The following is a 23,561-nucleotide window of genomic DNA, read 5'->3' as shown; positions in this document are numbered from 1 at the left end:
TATGTTGGGAGGGAGAAGTCCCACCATTCAAAATGTATATTGGACATTTCCAGATGCTGCTCTTTAATACATGTAGGGATGCCATAGCAGGGCTCAACTCTGCTGTTTGCTTCTCTCTCATGACTGCATCTGAAGGAAACAGCTGGAGGAATGAAGCCTTGGGGCAGTTAATCCTGCTGTGTGCCCCAGTCTCAGGGGGAGGGAGGGCATGTGCAGCTGTGTCTGTGTTTGCAGTGTTTGTGTAACAACTGTGCCTGCCTTCCCAGAGTGTGATTGCTCCCTGTAAAGAGGCTGTCTTATAGAGGTCTGGAGGAGGTGCAGAGTGAAGATGGGGAGCTCCTCCCACTCCACTTCCTCTCTGTGTAATCAGTGCCTGAGTTTTCTTCCCACTAAGTGGTCCCTTCTTTCGTCACAGAAGCAAAAAAAAAATTTGGTAGGGGTGGCAAGAGTGGACAAAAACTCTCTGCTGTTCCAGCACATGAAGCATTGCTGCCCATTATGCTCCCCCAGAGTGATGTGTCCAGCTGTGTTGTGCAGTGCACGCCCTCAGGACTGGCTGAAAGGCCCTTCTGTGAAGTGACATGGCCAGGCACAATATGCTGCTCACCAGAGTCTAGCATCTTGGAGGAAATAGCATTAGTGTGACATTGCTGACCAGCCAGGATCCCAGAAATCAGCCTTGGTCCTCTAGCTTTGCTAAGAAGAATCCTGACCTTTATAACTCTATGTTTCTGTGGAATTGTCTGCTGAGATGTTGATTCTTTAAAGTCCTCATAGTGCACCATGAAACTGGGATTTTCCAGAGCTCACCCTATATTCCCAGTGAATTGGAGTATGGCAAAGGTAAGGTGATTTGCCCATAGAAATACAGGGGGAAATCTATAGCTCAGGTGGAATTGGAACAAGCATCCACTGGCTTTGCCTGCCGGTCAGGCTGCTGTGTTTGCATGTTCTTCCAGAGCTCATTTTCTATTTACAAAAGGATAGAGAGGGACCTCAGAATGGCAGAAATCTGTTTTCTTTTAAGTAATCAGATACATGCATTTACATTCTAATGAATGAGTACATGTACTTAATGCTTTGCTGATATGTCTGACTAAAAAAACTCTTTAGCATAAGTAGTTCCTCAAATATATAAATCTTTAGCTCGCTGTGTTGATACTGTAATTAATATGCCATGCATAGAGATTTACCCAGTAGCAGGCAGATGAAGACAACTGGTGCATGGCAATATTGAATTATTCAGTACTTTAGATTCTTTACAGCTGCAAGGGGGAAAAAAAAAAGTTTTTCCAGTGTGTGTTATGACTTCACAAGTTACTTCTCCATCAGGATCTGACCTTGGTTTTCAAGCAGATTTATCAGGTGAAGAATTTCCCTCTGTCACTTCTGTTTAGTGAACATGGGCAAAAGTTAGGTACCAGTAAAGCCAGCTACCCCAAACAGGGCATATGCATGGCTGTGGGGCCTAGGAAAGCAGGTTACTTGAACAAGGAGTGAGTGTTCCTATGAAAGATGGGAGAGCCATCAGGTGTGTGGATCCGTTGCCGTGTTGCTGCTGCAGTTTTGTAGGAAAATACCATCTCCATGGTCTTTAGGGTGCAGTACATGGGAGGAGTTTTCATGTTCTTGAATGGAAGAAGCTGGTCTATTGCTGTGATGAATACTGTAAATTGTCAGGAAATTTAACTCTTTGTTTCCCTCTTTAGGAATTTATGCATTTGGACTGTTTGCTACGGACATCTTTGTAAATGCTGGACAAGTAGTAACAGGGAATCTTGCACCCCATTTTCTTGCACTTTGTAAACCCAACTATACAGCACTTGGATGTAAACAGTACACCCAGTTCATCAGTAGCGTACATGCCTGTACTGGAAATCCAGACCTTATCATGAAAGCCAGAAAGACTTTCCCATCCAAAGAAGCAGCACTAAGCATATATGCAGCTATGTATCTGGCTGTAAGTATATTATCTAATATCACTATATTTTTGAGGGCAAATGACTGGCACTGTGAGGGGGAGGAGGGAGGAATGGGCAGAAGGTAAGGCCCAAAACTGGCTGATTTTCTGCATGCAAGCCTTCTGTGAGTTACTGTGAGGATGATTCATTGGGCTTAATTCTGACAAGGTGTAGTGGTTTCTGAACCTTGAAAACCAAGACAATGCTAAGAGAGGACAAGTTGTTCCATAAAGGTTATAATCTATGGATTTAGGATACCCAGTTCCTTGGTTTACTTTTCCCCCATTTCCAGGGTATGTGGGACATTCCTTTGCTGGGTGCTAAGGAGTCAGGGAAGGGATTTCCTCTGACTGGTAGTGTTAGCTCTCTGTGTTTTAACCCAGTGCGGATCAGTAGAATCACACATGGCCCATGTTCTTTGGTGAGGTGAAACAGAAGGGTGAGCTATATGTATGTCTGATCTCTGCATGTTTCTTAATATCCCTGAGTCTCTTTTGGTACCAGAATTGGTATTTTTGGTACCTCATACAAAGTCAGTTTGGCTCTTACTATGCAGTAAAGTGGGCTACAAGGCAATCCATCCTTTTTTCCCCTCACTCCTCTCTTTTACAGGGAGTGATGAGCAGCACTGGGGTAAAACCTGGTGTTGACTGCCTGGATCAGAGCTGTTGTATGGGTTGGGGAGAGGAAGAGTCACTGTTTAGTCTCACTCAAGTAACTCTGGCTTAGTTTGGAGTACATATCATTCTAGTCTTAAGCAGGGGTAAGCACATCTTGTTCCTTTGCTGGGGACAAGTTCTCCCCAGCACATGCCTATGGGAGTGTTTTACCTGACCGGTGCTGGTTATCACAGCCCTCTGCAGCCCTTTGGATGAGCCCAGGGCTGCCTTCACAGGGCCAGTGGGAAACTAGGCAGATGTGTGGAGCTTTGTGGTCATTGCAGGAGTCAGCCCTTGTGTTCCCTCAGTATTTGAGCAGTGGCCTGCCCATAGGTGTGTGTGTGTGTGTGTGTGTGTGTGTGTGTATGTATGCACATGTAGATATACATGTGTGTGAGTGTGTATTGCTTTTGAGCACATACCAGTTGAGCCAACTTTTAATTCCTGACTGATCTGGAAGCTGATACTTGACAACATGGCAAAGATCTCAGCCTCAGTATGTGAACTCAGTGCTTCTACACAGGGTTTTAGAACCAGTTGCTTAAAATCTGTAGCACTGATGGTAACATTTACCAGGTTCCTTGTGAGAAATGTCTGTTTAAGAGATGTTGATCATCAGTTAGCACAGGCAAGTGTTTGCAAATACGAGATGAACAATAACATTCTAATTTGAGGCAAATACAAGTCTTCTGCTAGTAATGTCTTTATTTGGGGAGATATCTGAGGATGAAACACTGTAAATTTGATGCAAGCTATTTTAAAAAATACTCAAAATTTTTTGTTTTAATTGCTCCTATATTTCTTATCCATCTGCAAAGTTGAATTTCTGCTGTTGCCAAGACTCAGAGTAACTAGGAAAGCAGGTATTCAGCTGCTGCAAAGCAGAAAGTAAAATAGTATTAATACATTTTTAAAACAAAACGCAGACATCAGTAATGTTTAATACCTAATATAAGTGGCTTTTGACATGAGGGAAGAATACTTTATGCAAACCTTGTCTGTGGTCAATATACAGTTAGCAATATAAAAAATTAAAGCTGCTGAGATCCATTTCATTACTATTTGCTCTTTCAGTAACTATAGAAATTAATATATCCTGTGTCATTACTCTACTCCTGCATGGTGCTTGATACTGCTATCATTTAACTAAAGCACTATTAACTACTCTCAGGACTTCTGAGTTCCTGTAGTAGATCCTTGTTACAGTGTTGTCAGGTTCATTTTTTGGGTTTTTTTCCCTTAAATCCTAAGCATGACTGAAGCGAAAAATACTGTTTATTACACTCCAAGAGAAAAAAAAATTCAATGTTCCAATATTTGGGGTCATGTCCTTACACTGCCATGATGTTTGTCAGGATATTTGGCCCTAAATAACAATTTTCTCATCACTGTTCACTGGAGTAGAAGGTTTATAACAGTAGCCTAGTCTTTCTGTGAGCCATGCCACAACAGTTATTGAGAGCATGGACATAAAGACCTCCATATATTACTCACTTTTTCATTTGCATACAATCTTTGGTACAATATGTGCTTTCTTTTTGGTTAACAGAGATTTTGGAGCGAGGGAGAGATTGTTATGGAATCGTCCCTGGTTATTTCAGCCAGCTGGGCACAAAACAAAACCAACCTAAAGGAAAAAAAAAACACTCAAGAGCTGGCCCAAGGGTCCTTGCTCTCCAAGATGGTGAAGTAAATGCTTTTAGACTTGTGTGATTTCACCATCAACCAATTTAGAAACAAAGCCTATGCTTTATCTAATAATTCCACTATCTCGTTCCATTTAAGTGCAGCCACATCCTTATCACCTAGCATCTGTGCATATTGTCTTGTTAACAATAGCTTCTTTTTTCTAAGTTCTGAGTCTTCCATTTTCCCCCTTTTCCCCCTTTTGAGAGTGGGTGGCTGCTATGGTAACTCAGAATTCCCTTGAAAGTACAGTCGTTTTCAAACAGTTGTTGTGCTAGTATTTTGAGCTTTGTAATGTTTGCCTCCATTACTTCCAGTGTCTATCAAGAGAGATTTAGCAATGGAAATATTGAATGGCAGTGCTGTGGTTAGGTGTTTTCTCTACCCTGCTCCAAACACAGATGCATTGCCTTTCTTCTTCAGACTTCCAGGTTTATTCTTTCCAATGTACGAGTGTTTTCAAAATGAACTACTGTAAATCTGTTCTGAAACTCTAATTAATCAGGCTGGTGCCCTGGTTTTTTCCTTAGGTGTCTGTGCTGGTCTCATTGGAGATCTTTTGTTTGTTTGTTTTTGGTTGAGTTGGGTTAATAAGTTGACTGTGTCTACTTTCATGTCTTACCAGCCTTGCAATTTACCCTTTCTCAGAGGAAACAATATTTGCTACACAGGCAAACACTGCAGCTTTATTAAACAGTATATAATTGTATAAGACACGTTTTGATACACATAAGCTGACATAGCCTGGACAATCAGAGGTAAGTTTTGAAGCAGCCAAGTATGCACATACTTGGGGTGTTTTCCACAATTGAGACAGGAAGTGGAAGTTACGAGTCTTTTTTTTCTTAGGGTTTCAAAGTGATATATGAAGATTTAGTCAGCCTAATCCCATAGATTTAAATTTAAGCTTTGTGACTAGTAGTTATCCTTTGGTAGTGCAGACCTAGGGGATTGGTCATGGCTAGCTGTAGTTTAAGGGAAATTTTAATTCTGTGAAGTTTTGCCCTTTTTTTGTTGTTTTTATTGCATTGCACAGAAGCAGCTGGGTAGGGTAGTGTTTGAACTTTGTGTTACTGCACACATTTCAGGCTTGCTTTGGATTTGTAATGATAGAGGAACAGGCTTCATGTCTTGATAGCTGACACAGCCCTTAAGTCTGTAGGCAGCTTTTGTTACTTTGTGCTCTGAACCCTTGGCCTCAACTATGACTTCAGACAGGCCTAGCAGATTGTAAAGCCTACCAATAATTTTTTTCTTCTCTGCAGAGCTTTTAGTTGGCCCATGATCATGTTTTCTGCAAGACTCTTGCTCCTGGCGTTTTGCTGCATTGATTTTGCTGTTCAGTGTATTTATAAGTCACTGGGAAAAGACAAGACAGTCTGGGTAACAGTGCTGGCAGCATGGTGACATTCTCTTCAGTGTCGCTCCTTGATCCAGTTGTAGGTGTAGTCTCCCCTGTCCTTTGTCTTAAAGTGCCTGTTAGATTCCAGCTAAATGGGCAGCCGGTGAAGGCATGATAGGCTTCTCAGACAGACTGAAGGGAGTGTTCAGGAGGAAAAGGACTAGCAGAGCCACCTCACTGAATTGACTTTGTTGTCCATTTCTTGCTAGAAAATGAAAAGGTTCTTCTGGCTGCCTTTCAGGAACGCTGCTAGGAATGTGGAATTTCTTTTCAGTATCTGGTGCAGCAAGTATCCCTTAATGCTGATAATAACACATATGTCATGAGCTTCACAAATTGAGTGCATTGGTTTCTTTCAGACCAAATAATGAAATAATATTACCATTTGATACAGGAATTTGTCTAAAGACCTGTATAAATTTCATGTCAGTCAGCTCTTCATTACAATTCAGATCCTCAAGAAAACAGCCTTTGTAATAGGTGTCTTATGGTCTTGGTACAGAGAAAGATGCCTCTTACCTTCTCCAGTTGTTTTGCAGTTACAGTTGTGGGGAGCTTATAGTGGGAAAATTAATAGTAAGGTCCAGAATTCTGGAGCTTTCTTTCCCTTTTGCCAAGCCAGCCCCTGACTTTGAAAGCTAATTTTGGTCTAACATCATAAATAATTAGATCAAAACATATAGAGAAAGCTGGAGGAGGCTTCAGAAACACTACTAGAAACCTTCAGTGGACAGTTGCAGAAGGACCCAGATGATTTGAGAATATGACTTTGGTTTGCACTAGAAATAGTTTGACCCATTAGTTATTACCAAAGGAAGCTTAAAAGATTTTGGATTTTCAAACTGAATTCTAACTAAACACTGAACCTGTTTATATACTACAACAGCCCACTATTTCTTCAGCTTTTAGATGAGAGTGTCTCTTTTCTTGTAGGGCTGATGAATATTGAAAATTCATTGGGTGGAACATTTATAACATTACTTATATTACTTAAATAGTTCAAAATATTTTCTTTAATTCTAGCCCATTGTAAAAGCAAACAAAAACATGAGATAATTTATGTTTGAAGTGCTGCCTGGGATGGATGGATGCCTGTGCAATGGTTTCTTCCTCATTCTTCTTGTTGCCTTTAGTCATTATTCAGTGCGCACTGATGGACTGGTCTTTGTCAGTCTCCCAGGCCATCTAAATCAGGGAGAAACAAATAGCAGACGCAGAAGGGATCTTCTTACCTGTATCCCCTGGCCCCAGGCTGATGAGATCAGCAAGGAAAATTATCTTCCCTCCTGACTGGAGCACCCAGCCTGATGTGTGGCTCCAATGTAACTAAAATGGGATTCTGAGACCTGTTGTACCTGTGTTTGTGTGCATAGGTGTTGGTGTGGGTGGGCCTGAAGATAGCTGGAAGATGCCTAGAAAGAGCTTGCAGCCTAGCCCAGGAATCCACTTTGTCCTGCACTTTACATACAGCTCCTGTTCTTTTCTTAACATGTTTTGGAATTATTTTATTCGTGCTAGATTTAGGACAAACTTCACATGAGGCTTGCAGCCTGACACTTTTGAAGTACTTTCCCAGTACAAGCTAAATGCCAAGGCTGTGATTGTTCCTTTCACTGTGACCTGAGCCAGTCACATCAAAACTTCACAGGTCGCTTGCTTTGTCTTTGGTGGTGATGGTGATAATTTCTTTCAAATTCATATTTTCAAACCTGCTTCAGTTAAAGGTTTTATTTCAATTTATGAGGTTCTCTTACAGCTTCACTGCCAGTATCTTGAAGACTGAAGGTCAAATGTTTGTGTTTCTCTAAAAATATAGTAAGTGCTGTTATATTGTGCAATCAGGTAACAATCCACCTCCTTACATGACTCTCTGCCTGTGTCTGCTTACTGGTGACAGCTCTATATCTTTTAATACTAAAATCTTATTTCAGGAAAAAGGAACAGCGATAACGGAAGTTCTTTGAGAGAAGATTCACTACAGTTCTGATGTTGCAGGAGAATGTGCAGCCTGCTGTATAAATTCTAACTTCTGATCAATCCTTGACCTTATATACAAAATCTCTGCTGTTGGTCTTGCTGTTGACTAATGTAAAAGTTTTCTTTCATTAGAAAATTCCTCCCCAGTTTTTGTTCTTAAAAGGAATGGAGATGAAGTTGTTCAGTTAACATCTTTATCCCTGTAAAAAGTTACACTGTCATTCCTTCCTACTAATGTTTTAAATCACTGAGCTATTTTCCTTTGTTGATACTGCATTTAATATTTATTAAAAAGTGGGTGAAACATCCTGTTATCTTTTCAGGTTGTTTATTCTTTGTCAATTACTGAGTGTGCTGGTTTATAGTTTTTCCAGCAGAATCAAGAAGAAAACAGCTGCTTAATTGTATTTTATTCTTAGTGTAAATCAGGTAGTTGACTGTTAATATATTATACTAGAGCTTCAAGGGACCAAGTTTAAAAATGGGTATCTATGAATCCTGCCTTGGAGGAGGCTATATTGGCTATATAGAATTTTGCAAATACAGACTTTTTGTCTCATTCTTTCAGGAAAGTTTGGCCTGCTTTTATTGATTCTGTTATATTGTAATATAATGCTGTTCCTTGTGTGAGTAGTACCTGTTCTTTAAAGAAAACATAGATATGATACCTATGCTGGCAGAACCCTCAGTTTATTTGGGATAATAAGCTGGGCATGGCAAACAGGACTGCTCATAGAAGGAGGGGACTTGGCAAATGGAGGTCTCTGCTCATGTGAGGCACAGCATGAATCTGTGGTTGTTTTTCCTCAGTGCTTTGAGTTGAGATTTGAAGGACATGCTTGGTTGTAAGAACATTCAGAGAATTTTATGCAGAACATTTTTTGGGTTCAGCTTTGTATTAAAAATGTTGAAATTTGATTGAAATATTGCAGAATCAAGTGTTTGTGCTATAATGTGTTTTGTCTTATTAAAAATTGAGATAATCTTCTTGGGCAATGACCACTTGTTATAGATAACTGAAATATGTCATCATGACCTGCCTTAAGCAAATTTTTCCTTCTCAGTAGTCATTCCAATTTAATATAACACAATACAGAATTAAATGCAGGGTAGCTTCCTGCTAACTCCCCTGTGTCAACTTCACCCAAGCTGTATTTAAAATTCGATTTTCTTATTGTGTATTAAAAATAATCCAGTGTTTTTCCTAGCACCAGCTGTCCTGACATGTAGTGTGAATGTGGATAATGGTGGTAGTATCCAGTAGAACAATGAGACTCATTAAAATAGATGGTTGCTGAATTAATTCAGTGTGCAGTACTCTGTCTATAGCTTGGAGAAAATCAGTGGGGCTAAAAAGCTGAATATTAAAGTTGCAGTTCTATTATCACCTTCCTGCATGGTAAGAGTAGCTCACTGAAGACAGCCTGCAAAAGTACAAGGAGCTAAGATAAAAGAAGAATCAGAAAAAAAACCAACCTGTTTCTGAAATGGTCTAAGGAAGAAGAGAGGAGAATTCAGACAAACCTTTGCTTTGTCTGAATTAGTGGAAATCTTTCTACTAGTTTCCTGTTCATCATATAAAGTACACTGAAGGTTTGTGTGTTGCACTTCTCTGATGTTACTTTAAGACCATGCTTTGTTTCATGCTCTAAGCCATGGATCTTTCTCTAGTGTTTTCAACAGATTTACTGTTAGGTGTTACTTGTTTTAGACAAGCACTGTCCACTACTTCTTCGCTTAAGTTATTGTGACTATCAGCACACTTTCTAAACTGCTTCTTGGCTGGATTATTGCAGCACTTTGTAAACTGCTTCCCTGGTAAATTCCACCAAAGTTTCAGACAGTACAAAAAATCCCCAAACAAACCCAAAGGACTGCCCATTTGTTGGCCAGAGAAGTAGTACTGGTTCTTCAATGCAGACTCATCTGTTTTCCTTTGCAGTCCAAAGTGATGGCATTACAAATTTGGAATTTCCAGTGAAACCCCATAGGAAATACTGACATTCTTCTGTTCAAAAACTTAAATCCTGTTTAAAATTTGAAGATTTAGGGTTTCAGTGGTTTTATTACAGAAACATTTTCTGCAGAGTAGAAACTTTTTTGTCAAAAATCTTACTAATTGAAGTATAATTTTTTTTTTTGAGGATGGGGAGGAGGGGTGTTGCAAGTGGTCTTAATGCCAGGATAAGAGAATGGAAAGTCAAATATTTGGTATTAATTTCTTCTATTGGCTCATCAGAGCTTGGGAAGTGCTGCGTTAAACTTGATAGTCACTAATGCACTCTTAGGGCAGAAGAGCTGCTCTGTTATCAGGCACTGCTTTTAATTCAGTAGTATTGCACAGGGAGAATTAAACTGCAGCAGGACAAATGGATTTCTCAGGCTGATGCATAAAACCTGCAGCATTTAGATTGGTTTGTGTGAAGCACGGGGTTGTATTAGTTCAGCACTGGTTGAATATTCACTGGTTGACACTATATTTATGAAAGTAGATGCTGGCATTTAGTTCAATTTTCACTGCTCTTTAACACTTTTTTTACCTTTTCACTCCTTTTTGACAAATCAGTAATTAGTCCTGTAAAGAAGTGGGGTATAAGGAAGAAAGGCTTTTGCTAATAAAAACAAGGTCTTTATGTATTCCCTTTCTTACTCTGCCTGGCAGCTTGTAATAGTACTAGTAGTACTTCAGGGTAAATATTTTTTCTGTTACTGTCAACACTACCCAGTGAAAAATCAGTCTCTTTACTTCTATGCATTAATAAATAAATACATAGACTGAGAGTAATTGGATAGGATTTTCCAATTTGCCTGTCTTTCTGTAGGCATTTCAGGTTCATGTAAAATGCAGCTTTGCTGTATGGTCTGATTCTTTTTCTATATCCCTAGGAAAGGGTTGTGATGACTTTATCTACTAGTCTACCTCCTAGTTTCTTTACACCCTCCCCCTCTCCAGAAAAAAGCACCAAATACACATAGTCTATTCAAATAAAATATAAAGCTTTTATTCACCAATTAGTGGGAGACATCCATCAGTCTTACACTTTCTTCCTTTCTAATTTTCAGATGTATATCACCAACACAGTGAAAGCCAGAGGAACAAGGCTTGCAAAACCTGTTCTGTGTTTGGGTTTAATGTGCTTGGCCTTCCTTACTGGAATCAACAGAGTAGCAGAATATCGAAATCACTGGTCAGATGTAATAGCAGGATTTGTAATTGGAATATCTATAGCAGTATTTTTGGTAAGTGTGTATCTGTGTCACTTCTGTTTGAAAAAAATCAATGTATAAGTTTGTATCTCTAAAAAAGCCTTCAGATAACTAAATAAGAGAAGACATGTTTCTTAGTTTTTTTTAATTAGTCATCTGTTTCCTTAGTAGTATTTACATACACTCAGAAATGTGAAGTCAAAAAAGGACTGATTCAGTTCTCTCTTGACTTCCATATAAATCAGATTGTAGTATTTTAAACAGTAATTTATGCAGCAAGGCCCACATGCAGGAAGCATATATTCCTCAGAATAACACATAGTTATGATTTCATGGATAAAGTATTAAATTCGATATAGTGGTACCCACACTGATCAGAGAATAGGTAGCATTTGTTTTTCTGGCTTTACAATAACTCTAATGAATTTATTTCATAGTGTTAGTGCTTCATAGAGTCAGGTTTATGTTGTAATTTCATATTATTCTGTTTCAGAAAATCTTTGTTTAGCCTTTTCCTTTTCTGGAACTGTGTTCCAAAACCAGATAGTTAATTGCAGTTGCCAGTGACTACTGTCTGTGTCAGAAAACTATTTCTAATCTATTAATCACCTTTGCTAATATCTGCAGTGCAAGACTGTAGAATAGAACAGTCACTGCTGTGTAATGCCTGTAGGTTTGCCTGCCTGGCAGCTTGCAATAGTACTAAATACACCTTTGATGTTTTTCCCTATGAAAACTCTTTTGAGCTTGACTCTTGGATCACAGGGTCTTGGTCTCAAGATCTTGGATCTGAAAGCATGGCTTGGCTGAGAACCCTCCCAGGGATGGCTGGGGTGGGTATTTTCACTCCTCTAGACATGCAAGGGTACTGCAAGTTTCCTTTAAAATACATCTGCTTGCATTTCCAAATGTTCCCTTCCACACAAGGTGTCCACTAGCATGAAATCACATTTAGTTGTGTTTTGTAGAAAATGCAGTTGGCAAACACTACTGCTCAGCTGAGTGCTGTAATTAGTAGAAGCACAAACTGTTACACAGCACGTTATGAGTCCCTGTGTGGGAATGTGCTGCCCTGAGCAGATTTGAAGTTACATTCAGACTTGGGCATGGTCCTTGCCTTCTTATTCCCTTTCTTACTCTTCATTTGAGAAAGTCTTTGCTGGTCAAAACTGGCCTTCCCAGGAGTTAAAGGTTAATGCCACGTGATGCTCCAAGACATCTCTTCATGAGATTGATAATAATTGGTGTTCTATTGTGCAGCTTCAGTAATGAATTTTCTTCTAGATAAGAGGTTTCTTTGGTTCTCAAATGATGCATGTACCAATTAATCGCTTGAAAGTCGTTTTTCTTGAAATATTAATTAAGAATTTTCTGTAAAACATGAACTTCACATTTCAGCGTTTCTGCTGTAAAGCTGTGACTAAAGCTGGTGTCATTTCTGCCTAATGATAATTGTCAGGATCAAAGCTTGAAAAAATGAGTTGTTCCTTAGGTATTCTGTTTATCTTCAAATCCCTTCTAGGTTGTTTGTGTGGTAAATAACTTCAGAGGACGTCAGCCAGAACATGAACATTCTCATCTGGATAATCTGACCCAGATGCCCATGATCAGCATACCCAGAGTAGAAAGCCCTTTAGAAAAGGTAATGTCTGACTTTTTAAAAACCAGTTAAATAAAACACTGCTTTCCTGAAAGGATGATCATAAACTATCCTGACAAGAGTGCCAAGGCAATTGGATTTAAAATGATGTCAGTGTTTCTTAACAGTGAAAGAGAAAGAAGGAAAGACTTAAATTCAGTGACACCCCTTGGGAGACTCTTCATGTTGTCATTTCAGTGCCATAGCTGCTGCTAAGCCCATGGAGTCAGGATGAGTAGATCTGAGACCCTCTCCCCTTGTGCTCCTCAAGTAAATGTGATTAATACTTTGCCTGATAGTCCACAGAACATAGAAAGTTCTTAGAATTCTTAGAAAGAAGATCTAACCCCTGGCCCAAGGGGCTTTGTAATTCAGGTACAAGTGGCATTTGTCATGTTTGTGTGTGGCACGTCCTGAGCCTGGTGCAGAGTGTGGGATGCAGTCCCTTCTGGGTCACCTGTGGGGCTCCTGTCATCAGACACGTGCTAGCCCCAGGACAGGGCACCCACTTGGAAGTGAGAGGAGCAATGGGCCATACAATAACTGCACTAACCCCATGATCTCTTGTCAGAGCACATGGGATTTTAGACTAGAACATGCTAGTGAGAGTCTCCTGGGTATGCCAAGACTTTTTGCTTGAGTATCACAATAAAATTTATTTTAGTTTACTGTGATAACCATTTATATTTTTTGAAGATGATGTTGTACTATATGTTAGGTAAAATTGTCTGACTCATTTTTGAGCAAAAAACTACTGAAATAGATAACATAACCAAATACAGAAAATATTTTTAGACAGTTTTACCAAGTGGAAACTTTGAACTAGTAATGCAAACTTTAAAGGAAGGTTAACTTTTTCTATGACTAGAAATTAAAATCTATAGAGTTATTCCCATATTTAAAGATAGTAAACAATTTACACTGGGTAGGGCACCAAAAGTATTTTTCTGTGGTATTATTTTAATTCCAGATTAATTCTGATAATTTTTTTTCTTGTTCAACATAAGAAAGGTTTCCCAATCTGTCTTACTCACTTGAATGTGGAGGAAGTTATTCTTTAGTAAGAATTGCTGCTAGTCCTGGGTTTTTTATTCCTTTCCTTGAAGGGAAAGAAGATTTCTTTTCAGAATGGTCTAACATGCCTTTTTTGAACCAAATATGTCTAAGCTACTTCTGCTGATATCTTGTCATAAGGAGGTCAGAGTCTCATTTGCTTGAACAAGCATTTAGATGATGAATGTGTATCTTCAAAATAATCCATTCAGTAAACTTTCTGTAAAATGTCAAAACAAAACAAGCTGTCAGCTGGCTTGGAACATACCACATTAATAAGAACATGTTTTATTTACATGCTGGGCTCTCATGCAATAGAAGCCATTTCTGTGGCTCAAAAGCCATCATAGGTTAATACATATATGTTCTCTGGATATTGACATTTTAAATTTTTTTCCTGGGGATAAAGACTTCATGTTAACTTCATGTTTCTGCCTGGTTTGGGAACCTCTCACTTATGATCGACAGTGTTCTTTTCCTGAGATTTGGCCTAGTTTGAGATGCTGTGGGGAAAGCTGTGGGAGAGTGTGGGAGGATGGTGGCAGGAGTAGTGTTTGCTCTGCTGGAGGATAACCACTGCCATTTGGGAGCTGCCCAGGACTCTATTACATGAATGAGCTTCTTTCCTTCTGAGCCCATATTCTTATGGCAGTAACTGTTGGCTGTCATGCAACTTCTCTCTAGAGATTAGTTTTAATTAAACTGGGGACTGACTGCAAAGTGATACCACTTGCTGAGGTCCCATCTTTGTCTGTGTTGCAAAGTGTTTCTCCTTTTCAGACAGAGAGGATGGGATGCAAGGACAATAAGGTGAAGACTTTGCTAATTGCTTGGAAATGCTTTCTTCTGTTTCCACTTCCAGAAAGTTTAAAATTGAATTAGCAAATAATTGATGAAGAAGTTACTTCCATCTGAGTGCTTTAGGTTTTGAGTTTCTATGGATATTTTTACCTTTTTTTAAATGTAACTTTTTTGTTTAATCTAAAGTTTTAGATAGAAGACTGACCCTGTTAAATAAAAGGAATTAAGAACAGTACTTCAGGGAACTAAGGTCTAAATTAAGTTAGGTATTCTCAATTAACTACCATTGCTACAAGAATTCTTGAATTAGTCTTTGCTTTTTAGGTCCCTTCTTATTTAACATCATTTGTTCTCCTCAGGAGAGAGAGTGATGTTAAATAATTTGTGTGCTATTTGCCTTTTCCTCCTTTAGACACATGACTTACTTTTCACTACATTTCAGTGAGGACTATTCCAGTTAAATATTCTGAATGCTCATAGACTTAGATTTTTCTTATTTTAAAACTTTTTTTCCTTATTTTCAGTTCTACAAGTTTCTGTACCAATATTAAAGATAGGATACTGTCAGAAATTAGCTGCAGGGAGTAGCACAAATCCCAACTGCCTGAAGGTATCAAAGGCTAAGGCAGTGCAACCTGGAAGCAATGCAGCTACGTGACTGGTACTAAAAGCCAGTAACTTTAGGTATCTGGGATCAAGCAATTCAAAAGTCCTGCCTTAAAGAGTGACTTCATTAGAAATGCCAGATAGGACCCTACTTGTTGCTATTTTGTAATAAATTCACCTGTAAATGAGTAAGCAGATGATGCATCATACAGCCCTGGAAGCACATTACTTTGCTATTTCCAGGTCTGCTACTTGCTATTCCAATGCTTTTTCCATGGAGAACAAATGCTCCTGGCATGCGCTCTGTGCTGCTGCTGTCTGAGTTCTGTTGGAGGTCTAGCTACATTTGAAGTGCACTTAAATAGGCATAAGTTCTTGTGATACTCTGAATTGAGCTGCTGCTGCTTGGTGACAAGGTTAGATCACTGTTTGCATGGCACTTCTGTTGCATTGTGGTGCATGCAGATGATTTAGCTGTTCTGCACGGGTGCCCATGCAGTCAAATAAGCTGTAGTTACAGTGTCTCCTTGAGTGATCCTTGCCAGAGCCTGCTCAGCAGTGCAGACAGTGCTTTTACCTTAACTATAATCATCCTCAGAATTAATGAAAAGAATGAAAGCCAAGAAACCTCACCACTCACCCATCTGCTTCGTTTTCTCTTCTGTGTCTGACCTTCTTCTCTCTTACAAGACAGTTGGTGTTTCAGTTAGCTGGCAGTCTCCTGCAGAGAGGAAGCTCTCATCCTAACACAGTCAAGACTAGAGAGTTCTGTTCTTTTTCAGGAATTACTGAGAAATGGGGATATTCTGGGTAGTACCTGAAAGAGTTTGGAGGTTCAGCTTTATCCAAGTGCAGTCACAAATTATGTTTCCTGTTTCAGGAGAGACTGACATTTTTTCATGCAAAAGTCACCTGAAATTGGCCAGAGCTTACAGAGATCTCCTACCCATCGTAGTAGCTTATGACTCTGCTAGTCTTATTTATTTTTTATAAATATTCTAGCTTTGAAAAGATCAAATTCAAATACAACATGGAGCATTTCAGGACTAATGGAGGCGGTAGATAGAATACTGAGATAGAAGGTTTCAGAAGGAAGCATTGGGTTAGGAGATGCACCATGGTTCATCTCCTGTGAGGATGAGATAATTACTGTGTGTGATTATCAGTGCTTTCTGTAGCTGTTCAGTACTACTTCTTTGCACAGTGGGTTCTTGGCAATGCTGTCTTAGACAGCTAAACTGCATTTATTCCCCAAGGTTCTGCTTGGCATTCCTTCATACTGCTACTTCTGTCAGCGGTGCCCAAACCTTCGCAAACACAGTCGCTGTTCTTTGTTCAATGAAGTTTCTTATACTGCCATGTAGGACTGACTATCCAGCATGACTGAACTCAGAAGAGAGAGATTACATGCTCTCTCCTTCTGCCATTTCCAAATTTTAATGGTCATAAGGACTTGGAATTCCTCTCGCAATATGTGACATTCTTATTTCCCATCAGTTTTTAGTGACTATCAGGGTTAACTGTCTTAAGAAATCTTCTTGAGTTTGACACAGTAATTATTGTTCTATTGTGTATGTGCCAAAGATAATGATGGTGATAAAACATTATAGTAAGTGTAGATGTTGCAATGAATTCTGCTAGTGTTTTTAAGACTGGGCAAGATTTCTTCTTCAGAATTTAAGGATTTAAGGAGTATTTTTTTTATTTACTCCATCTTGATTACTCATGAGACACAGAACAGCTTCTTCACAATGTCAGAAAATTCTAGTTCTCAATGTTACTGCTTTTTTCTCAGTCTTAAGCATGTTGGTACCAAGTCTTCAAATGTTGTGTGCCCTGGTGTGCACACAGCACCATGGCTTAGGGAGCCTGGCCTGCTCCCTGCAGCTCTCCAGGGAGATCACCTCTCACTGAACTCACAGCTAAAAGCAAAACACAAAGATGCTTTAGCTCACCATACTATGGGCAGATGTGGGAGAGGGTTGTGTCCATTTCTGCTGCTTCAAAATATTTTAATTGAGAGGTCTCCAAATACTGTAGCACTTCTGTCCAAAAGCATTCATAGGTGTCCGTACTTTTTTCTCCAGGGCGGTTTGATGAGAGCCCATGTGCTTACATCAGCTTATAGGCAGTTGTTGGCGTAATCATTCTCTCTTGATAATACAGTCCATTAAAGGAGATACAATGCAACACTGCTTCACACGCATACCACAAGCGCACACCCAGGACAGTCAGCTCATAAAAAATCATAAGCAGTTTTGTTTCGGTGTCAAAAGATTTGAATTTGTATTCATGTCCTACTCTTCTGCTGAAATCTGCTTCTGGGGGATTATACAAGAATTGTTTCTGATTAAATGCAAACGGTGATCACTACATCTAATGCTCAGATAAACGGATACTTAGACATGGGAAGTGGAACAATATATTCAGTTATGTGACCTCCTCCAACGTGCATGTTGTAGGTGTTACAGAATCGAGGCATTAGCCACAGCCAAGAAGATGCTTTGCAAGGAGCCTCCCTCAAAGCGCGCATCCTTAGGCTGTTCTCGTGGCTGTGGGGGCCGGAGCGTGGCGAGCCCCTTGCTCTAAGGCAATAAGGCAGTAACACCCCTTGCTCTGAGGCAATAAGGCAGTAACAGCCCTTGCTCTAAGGCAATAAGGCAGTAGCAGCCCTTGCTCTAAGGCAAGAAGGCAATAACGTATGTGTGTGGCGCCGTACTGCCACAGCGCCTGGCATGGCCCTGCCCTGCCTGCCTTCTGTGCAGCGTGTGGGGCACTAACACCTGTTCCGAAACTCACTGCTCCAGTAAAAGCAGATAATGCACTCTGCTGACTCAGAGAGCTGCATGATAACATTATTATTATTGCTTGATCAATTATCATTTGCCTAAGGTACTACAGTAGTATTTTTCTATTTAACAAACTCTACTGTGGGAAAAATTACAAACATTTTTACAAAGTCCTGTTTTCAAAAAGGGAAGAATCTTCTTTTTAGGATGATGACTATTTTTGAATGTTTCTAACTGTATTGATAAGAGCAAAGTAAAAAAAAAGCTAAAAATATGTAGTATATATAATGAAAACTGCAAATCACAAGAAGTTTAATGTATTTTTTCAATGCTTTGACCTGATAGCATTGCTTATCAACAGAAATTAATTAAAACTTAACAGAAGCTATACAGTTGTGGATCATTTTCCCCAGAAACCTGCACTCAAGGCTTAGCCCTTGGCTTTATCTTTTTTGTTAGTGGTGTGAGAGTGCAGTTATGATGCATGCTTTGCTCACCAGCCTGGTACTGTCCTCTTAAAATGGATGGTACAAATGCTGGTCTGCCTGCCTGTGAGACTGCTGCCATTGAGCAGACTCTCAGCATTTCTGATTCTTTTGGGAACTTTAGGGAAAAAAATTCCCATGGAATTGGAGAAGCTGAGGTCTCATGCGTGGTTTTTTGCTTGTCTTCCTGCATCTGTGTGAATCTGTTTGCTGAAAGTAATTAGTATCTCACTCTGACCCTTGTCACAGCAAATCTAACCAGAATTAAAAGAGTTGAAATGTAGTTATTTCAGAGGGATGCTGATTGTTTGGTTTTTTTCTGCAGAGTGTCAGCAAGGCTTATTTGTAGTTTTGCTTGAGATGGTAGTATGAAAAAGCACGAGTAAGCAGACAGCTGCATGAATCTGTATCAGTGATTCTTGCCATCAGCAAGTGATTAGTTTTGACCTAGTTATGCATCACCCTGCTGAGTCCATTAGAAATGAATTGAGAGGCCTTCAGTAGGTCCAAATCAATAGGTCCACGATCAGCAGCTTCGCAGTTCTCTTTGAGGGTTTATTGAGGAAGGAGGATTTTCTTCTGTGTTATTATATCCCATGCTCTGCATGTCTTCCCAGGATAGTGACCTGCTCATTTTGGAAGTATAGCTGGCAGGAGTGTGAACCACATTTTCCTTTCCCTAAATAATCATTATCCACTCTTGAATTAATGCCACATGAAAGAGCATTTGGTTCTCTGCATCACAGACAAATGTGTGTCACTTAGAGACAGGGATGGCACATAGCAGGACTTGAAAGAATTGATTGAAATAAAGAGAAATTCTTTTTTTCCCTCCAATTCCTCATTTTTAAACCATCTTATGAAAAAAGTGAATAATTTTAGACTGAGAATAGTTTTAAGTTGACAGAATGACTTCTGAGGTCTAAATAAAGAAAATAAATGCTATGAAGAAAACGTCATCATAGCCTCACAGCAACTCCAGAGTCATTGAGTTTGCCCACTGTATTGTATATTCAAAACAGAATTTAGCCAGCCAAATAAAATGGAGTTGAGTTTTTTTCTAATTGGCGAAGTCTAATTTTGCATTTCTTCTGCAGAATAAAAATCTGCAACCAATAACACTTGTTACTATTTTTTACTGAAAATGTTTTCATAGAAAGTTGTACTTTTTTTTCCCTAAAAAAGTTTTTTTTTTTGCTTTTTGAAAATCTGGCCATGGTTTAATAATTGTTGTTTATTTAAAATACATAAATTCTGGTTTTGGGAAGAATATACATAAGATGCTTGCTGTTAAGTAGTATTCTTTTATGAAAGCTGTCATGAAATACAGCAAGAACATTGCTAGAGCTAAAATGCATTTTGTAGGGGAGGTGGAAGAGAGCTTCTCCCCCTGGACGCAGTACAGATATGGCACAGTGAGAGAGGGAGCAGAGCTGCCAGCCTGGCTTGGAGATGAAGGCATAAGGGACAGGTCTCCAATCAAAGCATTTCTAATTTCCTCTCTATAATGTGAAAAAGCAAGGATATATGCCTATCTCCCCCTGCTCAGACTGATAGACAAATATTCAGGCAGTTTAAAGAAGAACTTAGAAATAGAAACTTACATGGTGGACATTGTTTCTCTCCAGCATTTTTATGCTGTGTGATAAGAGATTTTCTGAAAGACTTCCCTTAAGCAAAAACTGGGAGGTCCCACTCTCCCCAGGGTCTCCACATTCCCCTCCTCTTCAGCGCACATCTCCTCTCTTTTGAATTTAATCTGCCCCAGGAGGCAAAGTGATGAAAAAAAATTTGCAGTGCTTTGCTTGGTGTTTTACCCTCTATGCATTTTTGTGATTGGAAACAAACACATGGCTTAACATCAAGGTTCCCTTTACTAATTTCACCATTTGATGTTTTGTGAAAAATGGTGGCAGTCAAGGGTGCAGTGTGCCCAAAGGGAAACACACTTCCTCTGGATCCTGCACTTCACTCTGTGGTTGCTTTCCCCTTCAGGTGTTTGCAGAGTCACTTGCTTAGGTTTGAGTATGAAAAAGTTGCCAAGCTCTTTGGAATGCTGCACATGGATTGATTGTGTTCCAATACGCATCTCAGTGTTCCTAAGAATTGTCCCACTGAAGGAAAGAGGAGAATGTTCTTAGATTGCAACTGGACACTGGTGATTCTGAAAAAAAAATTTTTATATGAGTTCTTAACTGCCAAATGCCACTTGATTTCAAGCATTTTGCGACTTGATTCAGTGCCATTGAGCTCATGGGGAGAATTTAATCTTTACAATTTTAATATTAATTTTTTATTTACACTGAAATAGAGTGTTATAATCTGTCAGAAACTGTCATTTTAATTTCTAGGAATTTTGTTTTCGATTATGAATAACATAGCAATAAAAGTACAGCTAACTCAATTATTCACATGTAGTTTAAAATTAAACTTAATTTAAAACAAACAAAAGCCATCTGAAATTAAAATATAATAGAACCATCACATATAATTACTTTGTTCAGCATACTTCCCTATCCAGTCTTTCAGCAGTTAAGAATTGCTATGGGAGTGAGTGAGAGCACTGCAGTGAAAATCTGTTTTATTTACATCATCCTTCAATAGTCTCCAAGTACAAGGCTGCCCTTCAAACACAGGAGGCAAAAGTTTTGACAATGGTGACTGCTGTCTGTCTGTGTGGTTTTGTGGTTTTTATCTGTTTGTTTTTCCTTTAACTTGTAGAACCACATCACGGCCTTTGCAGAAGTCACATGATGTTGATGCTGATGTATATTCACTCCACTGGACTTCATCTCTTTTCACAGCCCACACATGATATTTGCAGTGTATCAAAAATAAGAAATTTTTAGAAGTCCTATTTCTGACTTGATTTTTACATCACTAAAATGATACCAACATTTTGAAGAATTCTTAAATATTAGAATGTCACTTTACTTTCTAGAAAATATTAACTGTTTACTTTTATGATGGAATGGGACAAACTGAGCACTAATTATCTGACATTACCCTCTATTTTGGCTTCTCATTGTTTTCAATGGTTCATGTACCTATTCCAACAGTACTTTGTATTTTGATTTAACTTTGATTTTTAAAATCTACATTTTTAATTCAGCATGAACTTGTTTCCATTTGAGGCAATTTCAGTGCATAAAAACTAGACAAATATTATGTTCTGTATGAAAATGCTGTTTGCACATTGTATTACGCTGTATTCCATGTAAGATATCATTCAAACAGTATGTTATATGTAAGACTGGTGCTTCTGCTTTTGAAGAAAAAAATGCCAATTTTTACTGTAATAAGTATTGTATCATAATTAAAAGTTTATTTATTTGGATATTTTCCTGACATAATTGTAGTTGAATTGTTGTTTTGTAGTTCTTGAATGTCTTGGATGACATATATGTATCTAGGTTAAAAGAAGTGAAAATAATTTAGAGAGTTTGATCTTTGATATATTCTTTATTACTAATGATACCCCATGAAAGGTTAAGGGCTCTGTTCTTAGCTTAGCATATCTGGTGGGAAGCCGTGCTATTCATAAATCATTTAAACAAATTACTCAAGGCAGCCTGCGTCTTGTCGTGATTGTTGTACTCCCTGATACTATGCTGGGAGAATGGGCGCTAAGATAAGAAGAGGATCACCAGCTTAGTGAGGAAAGTTCATCTGAGTTTCTACTCTCCATTTTCATGGAAGACTCATGGAAAAACCAAAATGGCTCAATTAATTTTTTTTCAGCCTAAGTGACCAGGACAAGCAGAATTTCTCTCTACAAAGCTTTTTATCTCTGTGTTTGAGGCTCATATTCTTAAAAAAAAAAGAAAAAAAATCCTCTGCCAGCCTGCATGGTGTTGACAAATTGATTTTTCTTCAACATCAGCCAATGTTACCATATCTCTGTTATTGCTGTGAATATTCAGATTAAGTTCCCCCTTTGGAACAGTCTTGCTGAGTATTCATAGTGAAGTTGTCCTATAAAAATTGAGCACCAAATGCATCTGAATATTGTAAATACTGAAGATGTTCTTAACATGTGCCAGACAGTGTCCCTCTGGCAAGAGCTGATAAAATGCTATCACTATAGAAACATTGAGAATACAATTGGTCATTGCAGGCTGTTGAGCATTTTAGGCCTTAAATTTTCCAGAGTTCAGTGTATTTCCTGTGCATTAATCATTGTTAGAGTATGTTTGAAACACAAGGATGTAGAATCAGGTATATTTTTTCTATGATGAATTTTAATGCAGTCTCACATAGTCATCAGGTAATGCCTGCTTTTACTTTATGTTTTAACCTCTGCTTTCACTAAAATACAACTACCTAAAGAGTGCTTGGCAAACAGGGCAAGGCCAAGTTGTCTCTGAGTGCAATACAGCATACGCCATGAAGTCATTGTGCTAAGCTGAGAATTAAGAGATTGAAGAAATATATCTGTGGGGAGAAAAGACCTAGAATAGAGTCCTTAGCTACAGCTAGGTTATTTAGGTGATTGCAAATCCACCTTTATTAGACTATCAACTGTGTTTACAAAATTGTAGTAGATCCAAAGTTTGTATCACCGTGTTAAACTCACCCTGCTCTTAGTCTAGCTAGTTAGGTTCCAAGGTACTAATGATTTCTCTGTGTGCAGATTTAAATGAAATGTTCACTCATTTTTGCATGGTAGCAAATCTGCATTTTTTATATCTGATTTATAAGATTACCAAGAGATTCTTTTATGTTAAAAGAGATGACTCTTTTTCAGTGTACTGTATATCATCAGCTCGTAACTGGTCTCTTTCTCAGGATCTTTCCCAGTCAAATATTTGGGTTAAAATTATCATACTATCTCTGTGAACCAGCAGTGAGAAAACAAAAAGAGAGACACTCTGCTGTATAATGTATTTTTAAATAAAATAATTTTTCATTCATATGTAGTGTATTTTTTTAGGTGTCTGCTTTACATATATTTTGGTTGATGATGTGCATATAATGAAATTGTGATTTTATGTGAATTGCATTTGATGACATATTCTCACTCACAATTAACCAGGAATCCCCACAGTTAAGGGCCTACCCTTAGAAGTAGTTCTGGTGAACTTGAAAAGCATGAGAGGAAGAGCTGTGTTGCAGAGTCTGCAGCCTGTTGGGAAAGGACTCTCCCCAGAATGTGGACCCGCCAAGCTCCAGACACTGCTTTGACTGATTTTCAGAAGTTGCCCTCCCACATCTGTAGCTCTCCACTGCCCTGAAGTTTGGGCCTTAGCTCTTCCATTCTGGACTCAAAAAGGCTGTGAGTAGGAACAGTTTGCCA

The 23,561-nt window shown here is 38.8% G+C and overlaps 1 protein-coding gene across 1 annotated transcript in view; it reads left to right on the top strand.

Annotated features, from left to right (window-relative positions):
- Positions 1-23,178, top strand: part of PLPPR5 (phospholipid phosphatase related 5) — a 45,334-nt gene extending 22,156 nt beyond the window's left edge. The window contains exons 3-6 of the mRNA XM_030953162.1: positions 1,710-1,960; positions 10,749-10,925; positions 12,415-12,534; positions 20,987-23,178. Of these exons, the coding sequence (XP_030809022.1) occupies positions 1,710-1,960; positions 10,749-10,925; positions 12,415-12,534; positions 20,987-21,019 (581 nt within the window). The 3' untranslated portion in view covers positions 21,020-23,178. The remainder of the gene's footprint in view (positions 1-1,709; positions 1,961-10,748; positions 10,926-12,414; positions 12,535-20,986) is intronic.
- Positions 23,179-23,561: the final 383 nt, after the last annotated feature.

This window comes from Camarhynchus parvulus, chromosome 8 (genome assembly GCF_901933205.1).
Source record: "Camarhynchus parvulus chromosome 8, STF_HiC, whole genome shotgun sequence".
In the NCBI taxonomy this organism is placed as follows: Eukaryota; Metazoa; Chordata; class Aves; order Passeriformes; family Thraupidae; genus Camarhynchus; species Camarhynchus parvulus.
Note: the sequence above shows the minus strand (reverse complement) of the source record. Positions and strands in the feature narration are given on the sequence as shown.